This window comes from Eptatretus burgeri, chromosome 2 (assembly GCF_056783735.1).
Source record: "Eptatretus burgeri isolate ZD-2024b chromosome 2, Ebu_testis_v1, whole genome shotgun sequence".
NCBI lineage: Eukaryota > Metazoa > Chordata > Myxini > Myxiniformes > Myxinidae > Eptatretus > Eptatretus burgeri.
The window spans coordinates 32,786,302-32,798,801 of NC_140962.1; the positions used below are offsets into that span (position 1 = coordinate 32,786,302).

Genomic DNA, 12,500 nt, shown 5'->3' on the forward strand with positions numbered 1-12,500 from the left:
GGAAATCACTTAAAACATGTAAAAATGCAAAAAAAAAATTTTCTCAAACAATTTTTTTTTTTGGGGGGGGTTGGAAATCACTTAAAATATGTAGAAATGCCAAAAAAAATATTTTTTTCTTACAATTTTTTTTTGGGGGGGTAACAATTTTTTTTGGGGGGGTTGGAAATCACTTAAAACATGTAGAAATGCAAAAAAAAAATTTCTCTAACAATTTGTCGGCGGGGGTAACAATTTTTTTTGGGGGGGTTGGAAATCACTTAAAACATGTAGAAATGCAAAGAAAACAATTTTCTCTATTTTGGGGGTGAGGGGCAAAAAAAATTTGGGGGGGGGAGGTTGGAAATCACTTAAAACATGTCGAAATGCAAAAAAAAAAAAAATTCTCTAACAATTTTTTTTGTTGGGGGGGGGGAGGGACCAAGTCCAAAATTTAATGGCATGATCCTTGGACCATACCTAACCCCCCCCCCCACCAAGTTTCGTCGAAATCCGTCGAGGAGTTTTTCCGTAATACTGTTCACAAACAAACAAACAAACAAACAGAAAGGGGTGAAAACAGTAACCTCCATCCATCTTCGAAGATGGCGGATGATCTGCTGTGGCGACCCCAAAAACGGGAGCAGCCGAAAGAAGAATAAGAATATATATAACAAATTATAAATTGTAAATTATAAATTATATATTGTATATTTTATATATTATATATACATAATAATGCTTTATCAATAATATTAATTATAGAATTTACCTCACTAAAATAATTTATTCATTATGATTATATCAAACGCAATGCAATAGGAACTTGTTGACATGAAAACCAACCAAACTTAAATAAACGACGATGAAGGAGTCCAAAGACATTCTCACGAGACCTGATGAAACAATCAGCCAAATATCCCCTGTTTAACATAATGGGAAAAAGCTTCTCAGCACATTCCACAAAATCATCCTTTACTGCACAAATTCTTGCAAATCTTAGTTGCTGAGATGAAAAGACATTGTAACCCATTTTGATTGGTACATTGTGACACAGAAAGGTGTACAAGACTACTGGGAAACTGAACTCATCAACTTTATGATATATACTTGCACTAAAACCATTCTGTCCAACTAAAACCAACACGTCCAGATATGCAGCAACTGTCCATTCATTCCCACTTCTGTTTGCAATCAGGCTATCTGCATAAATCTTGTGAAGCTGCCCATCAAAAATATTATAGTTAACCACACAAATATCATCTATATAACGACTTGTATGAGATAATATTTTAGCTCATCCTAAATTTTTTCTCCTTCATCAGTTTCTGCATGAATGAAAATTCACAGAAAATAAGAAAAATGTTCACCCATGGGATTACCCTTATCCTGTTCAAACATTATCCCACAAAAAGACACAAAAGTGTGAAACAAGCCGGTAGGCGACATGGCTGCTCACTCTAGAATCTAGATGGAAAGCTGGCTGACGCGACTAGCCGATATTCATGTACATGCTATCAATCAATTTAGCACAATAAATATGATTATCACAGCCCTCTTAGTTTGCGCCCAGAAACCCGCCTTGTGAAATTTCAGGCATGTTTCCAAAGAGACTCTTAACAAATGGCAGCCTTGGTAATTCCATTTATCTATTCGCTAAAGATTTTATTTTTTATATGATGCTGTAAGACATTCTCCTTGGGCACAAAAAAAGGTCCCTCGGAGGTCCAGTTTCAGAGGTATTGATTTTTTTTGTACAGTCCACAATAAGTGTACGATGTACGATAAAGCATTTTAGCTGTTGCTAAGCAACGGAGGTGTGCATAGCACCCATTCATTTTTGTGTACATGCTAGCCACATTGTACACATTTCACCCAAGTTTCATCAAAATCAGACTCTTTCTCTTAGAGATAATCGCAATTAACCGTTTCTGAAATGTTCGACATATACTCGCCCAAAACCTATCTCCTCCTACAAATATTTTTTGTTAGGGCTGCAAATTGGCATGAAGGGAGCTAGATAGATTGCGCACAGAACTCTAAGCTTCGATTTTTCGATTTTTTTTTTCGATTTTTTTGACCACTTTCAAGGGCCGTTGCTATGCTGTTGCTAGGACCCGGGGTCCCAAATTCGAAAGCACATGATTCCCAGAAATATTGGTCCTACCTACCAAATTTCATTGGAATCGGTTGAGTGGTTTAGCCCCTAGGCTTGACCAAAGTTTCGCGGACAGACAGACAGATGGAAATGTCCAGAATAAGAGTGCTCTAAGAAGCAGCCAATAAAAGAATATTAACAACATCCTTAAACGTCTGCTTATCAAAACAATAAAAACTTGATTATTTTTTTTTCTTCTCATAGAATGCTCTATCAAACCTGACACTTAAAAACTTATTAAAAGAGTTTTAAAAAACCTTGTGAATTACTTTGAAGAGGGAATCCCTCACTAGTCCTAAATCCAAGTTTGTATATAAAGATGAAAAATCCAACACTTCAACTGACTTGATATTGAGGCATATAATCCTATCTAAGAACTCTAAAGTAGAGGTAATGCTCCAGAAAGTGTTAATACCAGAATTATTCTCAATTGCTGAACAATATTTCCTGAACTGTTCCAGAACAACTTGTAAGTCTGAGTTAACTATAACCTATAACTGTTTGGTGTAACACTGCCTGACACCTGCTATAAACCTATACATGTATGGGTTCTTATGAAACTTAGGAATCCAGAAAAGCCGAGGAATACAAAGATTTTCCTCTTTACATTGAAAAGTGAAAGTATTAACTAAAACTTGCTGATGCTCAGAGCTAATATCTTGGAGTGACTTACGAAAAGGGAAATACTGCATGTTATTTCCTATACTAGTGAAAGTAACCGTATCAATGACTAACTCTCTTAATAAAACCTCTACATAATTTTTTTTACAAACCACAACGAAATTATTAACAGCCTTATCCGCTGGAACTATTATGCAGCTCTCATGGAGATCACGAATATCTTTACGAATGTCTTTAAAGTGTGTTAGGATTTAAAGGGTCCTGTGGGTCTTAGTTTTCTAAAAGGTCTTAGGGTTATAAAGGGTCTTTAGAATCTAAGGGATCTCAAAGGGTCTTAGTGTTCTAAAGGCTCTAAAGCAGTGGTTCCCAAACTTTTTTGTCCATGACCCAAAATTTGAAATCACATTTGCCTCGCAACCCAAATTATACTGGTACCTTGTGTACCTATGATAAAAATTGACAGAGAAAATACTTTTGACATGAAACCCCCCCTCAAAAACTGAGATTTTGAGGGGGGGGGGGGTTCAAGTTTGAGTCATGACCCTGGATTTGGTAACCCCTGCTCTAAAGGGTCTTGGGGGTCTCAAACGGTCTTAGGGTTCTCGTACTCAAAAGAGTCTTGGGGGTATTAGGGGTCTTAAAGTGTCGAAAGAGTTTTAGGGGTTTTGAGTGTCTGATGGGTCCTAAAGGGTCTTAGATTCTAACATTATGTAAGGACAAACATACTCACTTTCTGTGAGGACAGACAGAGAGACAGACACAGACAAGCCGGTAGGCAGACATGGGTAGTCGCCTACCCAATAGAACCTGACGCGATGGGCCCATTCGATGGGGGAATGACCTGAGGATTAAGCACAACAAAATTCATGATTCTAGCTTCAAGGGTTAATGCTGCAGATTGTTTTTTTGTTAAAATAACCCCACATTTAGAGGTTTTTCAGCCGTTGCTAGGGAACGGAGGGGTCCATAGCAACGGTTCTTTCTCACACGTAACTAGGACATACCATGAACCTACCATACCAGTTTCATGTATATCTAACTCATATTCTTTGAGATATCACGAACTTCATTTTTTTATTGTTTTTGACCAGGGTTCATTCAAAGTCTATCTTCTCTGACAGTTTTCATCGGATCCGGCTGGAAATTTTTGACAATATGGCTGAATGTACTGTCCACAGTCGCTCGTGACCCGATTTTTTGATTTTCGAAAAAATAATTTTTTTTTATGATTTTTCAAAAATTTCAAAATCCCGTTGCTCGGCAACGGTGGTGTCCATAGCAACGGTTCTCATTTGCACACAACTAGGTCATAGTATGAACCTACCAACCGAGTTTCATCGAAATCGCCGTTGTATTAACGGAGCACTGGACCGAACAGAGGGACAGACAGACAGATAGACAAACATATCGACAGAAAAACTGATAATAAGGATAGAACAAATTTCAAAAAAAAATTTTTCGACTGGATCGACTCCCCAACAAACAAACAAGAAAGACGTCGTGCAGAGCACGATACTTGCTAAATCCCTAAAACAAATTATACCTTAAAAATAATTGGTGGGTGAATTCAGTAACCTAATATGCAAATCCTCCTCAACTTTCAAGTGAATTAGATGAAAATTGAGGATTTCAGAAATTTGATCGAAGTTGTTGACCAAAATTCTGACCTCAAAATCAATAGGATTCTTCCTTATGACCAACTTTGGCGGTTTCGTGAAGATCGGTTTAAAATTGTGAGCTGTAGGTGATTGGCATACAGACAGACGGAATAACAAACACATGCAACCAACCAATATACTTGAAAAAAATCTTTGATTTAATTCAAATGAAATAAAATAAATATTTTAAAAGTTGTTGAAAAGTTGTTTTTTTTAGGAAGCCATTTTTAGGAGCCATTGATGCAGTGTCTTTTACACCACCTTATTTTACATGTTACATTAGTTGTTCAGGCCTGTTGTTTGTGTCCTTTATGACATCCCTAAAAACAGTAAGTTTCCTGCTTTGAATGATTTTCAATTTATTTTGACTGCGAGACAAACAGCCTAAAAAAAAATTATCTCACTGCTCTCTGCACATGTGCAATCTGGTCAAATTCAGAGCCAAACTACCGTTAAACTCCAGGTTCGTTTTCCGATTCATGTTCAAGATATAACATTCAATTGAAATGAAGTTGTTCCTCGATAACAAACCGACGTTTATAGACAGACAGACAAAGTGAACCGATTGCTCCACTCCACTTTTCGCTTCATGTGCAATGTGCATGGGGTAACAAGACGAGGCAATCCCTTTCACACACCAGGGTACTATTTTAAGGTTGACAGCCTGTGAGTGCTGTATTAACGTTAATATGCAGACGGACTCTCGTACTCACTCACACACACACACCGTCCTTGTATGCAAGTGCCGACGATTTTCATTTCTTACGCGTGTGTTTTGTATTCAGTACCTAATGTAGATGTGATAAAACAATAATAATTATTATTGATTATAATCAATAATATACTGATTATACTGTATAATATAATATAATTATACTGATATAATATAATTATACTGATTATAATCAGCCTGCGGCAGAAATATTTCCGAAAAAGGGTTTTAAGGGTCTGCGCCTTCTGAATGCCAGAAATGCAGAACTCAAGAAATGGGTTTTGTTGAATGTCAAGGTGATGTAACACGATTAAGAACATCAAACCTTTTTGGCACGACTTTACGAATGACCTCTGACCCGCTCTTTGTCTACTGTACTGAATATAATGGATTTGCCAATGATGAGGAATCACCTGAAGATTTTCCAATCATAAGGCTCGCTAACTGTAAAACCAATATTTTTCTCCCGTTTTCTGTAGAAACTCCCGCAACATCTGAGAGTGGTCATATTCCAGGACCAGGATTTGGCACCCATTCCACAACCACAATTCATAAAGGCTCCCCCAGTGGTAGTGCAAGTGCATTGCGAAAATGGCTTGCAGGTCCTGTTCGCCGACTCAGTGGTGCAGGATCGAAGGCAGAAAGCTCACGCAACTCTGGAACGGCTATCGTGAATCGAAAAACTCAAACAACTGCAGGAAAAACCGAGAAGTGTGCTGTTGAGTCAGGAGAAGTGGGAAAATCATCACGTGAAGAAACTTTGAGTGAGGTAAGTGTTTGATTACAATGTTCGTATCGGTAATGAGATGTTGTGAGATATTCAGTCCCCACCATGATCGTGTTTTTATCCCCCAATGAATTAAAAGACAATTATATATTGTATAGAATGTTATACTATGGTTAGAGTAAAGAAGTTGTATTTGTTTAAGACTGGATATATATATATATATATATATATATATATATATATATATATATATATATATATATATATATATATATATATATATATATATATATATATATATATATATATATATATATATATATATATATATATATATATATATATATATATATATATAACCTGAGAGCATGTTGGTTTTGTCCTGTGTGATTGCCAATGTAGACAAAGTCACTGAATCTTGTTTTTTATGGCACAAAATTATTCACACATCTCGCCCAGCTATCTCATAGTTCCACCATATCCTTACAGCTGCCCACCTCTTGAACATCTGATCCTCCCACCAAATGTCTCATTCCTCATCGTTACTGGCGAATGATACCGTATACACTCCAAAGAATGGAATGAACAGAACATGTATCAAATGATGCTAACTTCTGTGGGAAGCAGGAAGAATTTTTTTGGGGGGAGGGGTGGCAGGAGGAAACCAATAGCAGTGTTGAGGGATGAAATGGATGGAGTCTTGGATATGAATAAGGGACATGGGGAAGAATAATAGCAAGGAAAGGACACAGGGGTGAAAAAGAATGTTACAGTTCCAAACTCCCAATTGCAGAAGTGGAAGGAAAAACTGGAATCGCAGAAAGATACGTGCTTGGGGAGGGTGAATGGCAGAAGAAAATTTCATGGCTGTGGGTGGAGAATGACCAAAGATGGTGGTGAACAACTCTCTTGAAGACCTGGAGGGAAGAGTGAGATTGAAGAGACTGAGAAAGTTGGTTCCACCTTTTGGGAAAAAAGAGGAATGAATGAGTGATCTGGATTATGTGAGTTCCATGAGAGGGAGGTTACGAGCAGACTGTGTTCATCCTGCAGAAACCTGTGGGGAGGGAGAGAGGATTGGGAACTGAGCATGGAAATGGCAGATGGTGCAAGACCAGAAAGGGGGTAGTAGAAGACAAAGAGACCACATAAACCTGTCTGTGATGTGAAAGTAATAGGCCCAGAGACTCAGTTTCAGTGGGCGATACCAATGATTTTGAAGGCATTGGTATCCATGGTATCAAACTGAGCAAGGTGTGAGGCAAGGGTGCCATTCAAGAGGAAAGAGGAACAGTCCATCAAGCTGCAGATGAAGGCCTTGTCAGGAGGTAAAAGTTCAGAGGTGTCAAGGAAAGACTTTTTGTGAGATGGAGGATGACCAGTTGAGGACTGGCTTTGGAGGCCAACTTAGATATATGGTTTGCTAAAGAAAGATCATGACTGATGGTGTGGCCCAAAAGTTTGAGTGACTAAACTTTTCAAAAAGTTGCTTAGGGAGACAGAGTGAGAGTGTGATATTTGGCAGGAGTGAATGAATTCTTCAAAGTGTAGGACCAGCTCCTCATTCTATCAAGGCCCACACAGAAGGAAGAGGCTACTGCCTGCCTATTTGAAGGATGAGAGATGTTATGGCAGAAGGTGGAGGAGCTCAGCAAAGAGATAAATATGATTTTATAGAAAGTCAGAAAGATCGTTGAGGAAGATTGGAATAAGACTAGGCTCAAAACAATGCCTTGTGGAACTCCAGCCTTGAGAGGCATGGAGAGGAGATGAGAATGAGCCAGGAATTGGTTATGAGCGCAGAGGAAGTTGGTAAGCCACATGGAGAATGTGACCATGGATGCCATAAACAGAGTTTAGAGAGCAAGGCAGTGCCAGACTGTAGCAAATGCTCGAGATATGTCAAGAGAGACGGTCCTGATATCATGTATGAGATCGAGGGCCAACATCTATTGTCATGAGAGCAGAAGCAGAATGTCCTGTGTAGAGTAACTGTGTCTGACTCCAAATCGATGATCTGAGATCAGACTGTTGGAGAAAATGAAGGATTTGATGTCAACTGTAATGTTGGATTCCATAACCTCGCTGATGATTGGAAGTAAGCTATTAGGTCTGCAGTTACCACCACCACCGAAATTGGATGGAAGTTGTGCTTTCACCACTGTTTATTCATCTGTTTGTGAGCAGGATAGCTCAAAAAGTTGTGGACGGATTCGAACGAAACTTGGTGGGCAGGTTGAATTTGTGACTGGAAAGCACTGGCTCAATTTTGGTGCAGATTTGGTTGCGGATCCAGGTCAAATAATTTTAAAAGTGATTCTTCACCATTGAGAGATGGGACCAAAAACGATATTTTGCACAATATCTCAAAAAGTTGTGTACGAGTTATGACAAAACTGGGTGGATGAATTGGTTAGGTGACAAGAACAAGCCAATTCGATTTGGGTTAAGGTCTAGATCCATACCCATACTCTGCCAATCAGCGGGATACAAAACGTAAACTGTTCAGCCTGGTTAATATCTGTTTTTGCACCATGTTTATGTAATGCAGAGATATTGGCTGATTTCTAAGGACATACAAGATAACCTCAGGCAAATGATCAGGTGAGCAGAGCAAGAAGAGGATGTGCCAAAGCAGCAAAGCAGGTTTTTAGGACACGTGTGCTGATGCCATCCGAGCCAGTTGCACAGGAAGAACAGGAGACATTCACAAGAAAGTTGGTCATTGCCATATCTAAAAGGGAGGATTTGCCATTTGCAGAAACCTGGGACAGAAGGTTTACATATTGAGTGATGCCCATGGTGTCACAGAACTAAAAAAAATCCCCCAGAAGGAAAAACTCGTCAAAACTATAGATATCGAACCATGAAGACTTCGCAAAATTTTATGTTTAGTGTAATAACCTTCCATCAGAGCAAGAGAACTTCACAATTACACAAGAGAGATACCTAAGGAACTTTGGAGTAAGAGGATGCCATTCAGCCCATCACGCCTATTCCGCACCAACCCAAGTATCATCACCCATCCACACACAAGCTACCTACCATGCACACAAGCTAATATCCCCATACTGCTTTATCTGTAATGCATCCAAGTACCTCTCTAAATCCCATTAAAACTGATCCACCCTCTCCGCTGCCACTATTTTCCAGGGAAACGATTCCTTGTGTTAACCACTCTCCGACTGAAAGACCCCTGCCTTAAAGCTTTCCTAACTCTCATCTTCTTCACCCTCCAGCTATGGCCCCTCATCCGAACACTGGCCACTCTGCTGATAAACTGCATTCTACCTCCCTTCATTATTTTAAACATCTCTATCAGATTCCCTTGCAATCACCTCCTTTCTAGTGTGTAAAGTCTTGGCTCCTTCAAATGTTCCTCATATCTTAGTCCAGCTAACCCTGGAATCAACAGTACAAGACTGTACCAAGGACAATAGCCCAATAGACCTTACACTTTGTAACGGTGTGAATTCCATTCTGACCAGATTACTGAGCAGAAGTTTTCAAAAGCAAAAATGGCAGCCTGAATGCATCTGGACAGTTCTGTATATATGCTGTTATCATTAGATGCAATTCTGTCATGAAAGGTAAAGGTAAACTTCTCTTCCACCCCAGAGAGTTGATCCAGTTATATATTGTGTGGGTTCATCGTACTGGTCATTTAGCCTCAGTTATAAAGGACTTTTGTCTTTCTTATGTTGATGGTAAGGCCAAAGCTTGTGGCAGCATTTGTGAAGCGGTCAGAAATTTCCTGGATCTCATCTAAGGAATGTGCTACTAACTCAAAATTCTCGAATTCTTCTTTAACTCTATCTGGATAAACTCCATCCGTAGTTTCATAATCCTATTTGATATGCTCTTGGGAAGGTCCATGAATTTCCAGGTGATGTGTTTGAAATTGCAAACCCACCACCAGCTTCATGGCGCACATCACACCTTCCAGACCAAAATAATTGGAAGTAATATTCTTGAAGAATATTCCCCATCCTTCAAAGCATGTTTCTGAAAGTGCTGCAATGTCCAGTTTGTACCTACCCATCTCTTTTGCAATTAGAGCCATTCTCCTTTCTGGTCTCCAACCCATCTTTGTCTCACAATGAGCCAGACCAACTGTGAGCCAACAGTTGTCCGGATATTCCATGATGCAAGTGTAAATCTTTGGTTTCGGCCACATAGATGGAGATCCACTGGCCATAGTATGCCAGTCATGTTATATTAACCAGGCTTTGTTTGCCCCTCCTTTTGTCGGGGCATCTCTGGATTTGGGCAGACAGTGCATCTGTAAACAGGGCTGTCGAGTCGCTTGATAGGACTTTGCGCAACTGCTGATCTTCAGAAAATACACAGCCATCACACCCATGCTGCCTACACACACAGTTCAGACTATTGGCTCCTAGCTCCTCAGGCCTGCCCTCCTTCTGTCACCATAGTACTTTCATTCCTGCTTGTGCCAGTTGTTTTCAGTGTCACAGGGCTTGCACACTGCATTATGACACCCTCTGGGGCAATGCTAACTTTGTCTGATGGAATGCAGAACATAGTTGGGGAGGGGACAGGCTGCAATACCCAAAACTGAAGGTTATAAAATCAGAGTTTTCCGTCTTCTCTGTGGGTTGCCATCCAAGACTAATGAGCTCCACCTGCCTGGATATGGAATCATCAGAGTTGTTCTTCTTGGTGAGCTTCCTCTCATGGCTGACAAGCTCAACCTGCCTGGAACTATCTGATTTTGAGGCACTAGAAACTCACCTTTCACCCCTCTGCCTTTGGTTTTAAAACAGGGGTCAGCACAATAAGCCAGGCAGTGGAAGCTTGGTTCGGAAAGGCTGTTGGAGACACTGACAAAATTAGACATCTTGAGATGAGAAGGGTTCAATTCTTCTCATCATCCTGGTCATCCGAGCAGCCTAACTTATTGACCCTCTCATCCTCATAAACCAATAAGAAGCATACAAGTAAACACATGAAGCATGCACGTGAAAGTTTTCCACATAAGTTTTTTATTAAATACATTGTACAATTACATCAAAGTGAAGTAAGATACAATATTGACAGACATATTTTTCATTGTCAATTTTAAATTTCATACAAACAGATATAAAATAATGACAAAGGAAGCTGAGGGGGCACCAAAATTAATTTCTAAAGTTGCAATTCATTTTAAAGAGCCAGTATAAAAAGAAAGACAAAAATAACAGGTGAGTAAATATATGAAACAGAATGAAAATAGAACGGCACTCAGTAGTTCGCATACCTCCACCACACAATGATTGATCCAGGAGAACACATTGGGCCCATACATTTTTGAAATATCATGCCAGATATCGGTTTTGGTCCTATCTCTCAACAGTGAAGAATCACTTTAAAAATTAAAAAAATTCTGGTATCGGCATCTGGATTTGGATTTTCACCAAAATCGAATCAATTTTTCTTTGTTACACACTCAAATTATCCACCAAATTTCATCTGAATCCGTCTCCAACCTTTTGAGATATCCTGCACACAAACAGACAGGGGTGAAAACATAACCTCCACCTTTGGTGGCAGAGGCATTAACAGCAAAAGAGGATTTTAAAACCAGTTTTTAAAGACCATTTGAGCTAACCTGCTAGATTCCAGGGTTCTCTGGTCTTGGCTGACAGGTGAATGGAATTTCCCCCATTCCTTAAAAAAACAAGTTGGCTGGTTGCCAAATTATGTGATCAGCAATTACCTGAACATACTATTGAGCCAGGCTGCTCTACAGATGAAAATATAGTTGCTAATTCCTGCACAAAACAAGCGGTCTGCGTTGACGGCACAAGATAATAAAACATAAGAATAAAAAGGTTGGAGTTATCTGCCATAAAGGATTACAAGATGCTGACGTTTCAGCCTTTATCATTCATCAGGGTAAAAGAGACCACTTCCCATTTCCTGTCTGTCTTTATGATACTTCGATGAAGAATATAGCCTGAAACATCATCCCCTTGTGATATTTTATGGCGGAAAACTCTAACCTTTTTATTATTGTGTTTTAATTTTATACAGATGATTGAGCTGGTTCAACATATACTTTTAAAGATGTACATTAACTTCATCATTTACAAATCTTTTCTTCATCACCAAAATACTTGGAAATATGGCACATGCATAACAAATAATCATATACAAACAGAAGGAACTGCAGCTGATGTACACAAACGTTGTCCACTGCTCTCCTGCAGCCCAGCCGACCAAACGGCTTGCGGAGGCTTTCACAAGGTTGTCGGACTGCAGATCAGGAGCTTGAACGAAGAGAAAGATGCCCTCCTCCAAGACGCAAGGTAAGGCATGCTGCAATGTCCTTGTAATCATTCCTCACAAAATTCTGCTTTGACTGTCTGTGAGGTCTCCAAGTGAACGAGAATTTAAAATAAGCAAAAATAATTAAATCATACGTAATTAATACTAATGATTAAGAAACTTGCTGACAGATAACATATGTGTGAGTTATTGTAATAAAACGATAGTGATAAAAATTCAGCTTACTGATTTGAATATTACATTTATTATTATGGAATGAATAACAATTCTGAGGAAAGTTTTTTTTTTCCAGCACACAGAGTCTTAAATTAGCCTTTGCTGCTGTCCTTGGATGCAAATGATGGGCCAAATGGCTTC

The 12,500-nt window shown here is 39.2% G+C and overlaps 1 protein-coding gene across 4 annotated transcripts in view; it reads left to right on the forward strand.

The window, feature by feature from the left end:
• Positions 1-12,500, forward strand: part of LOC147031760 (rho guanine nucleotide exchange factor 25-like) — a 266,797-nt gene that overhangs the window by 190,960 nt on the left and 63,337 nt on the right. For all 4 annotated transcript variants that reach the window (XM_085867167.1, XM_085867169.1, XM_085867172.1 and 1 more), the window contains 2 exons: positions 5,608-5,897; positions 12,065-12,163. In XM_085867167.1, the coding sequence (XP_085723293.1) occupies positions 5,608-5,897; positions 12,065-12,163 (389 nt within the window). The remainder of the gene's footprint in view (positions 1-5,607; positions 5,898-12,064; positions 12,164-12,500) is intronic.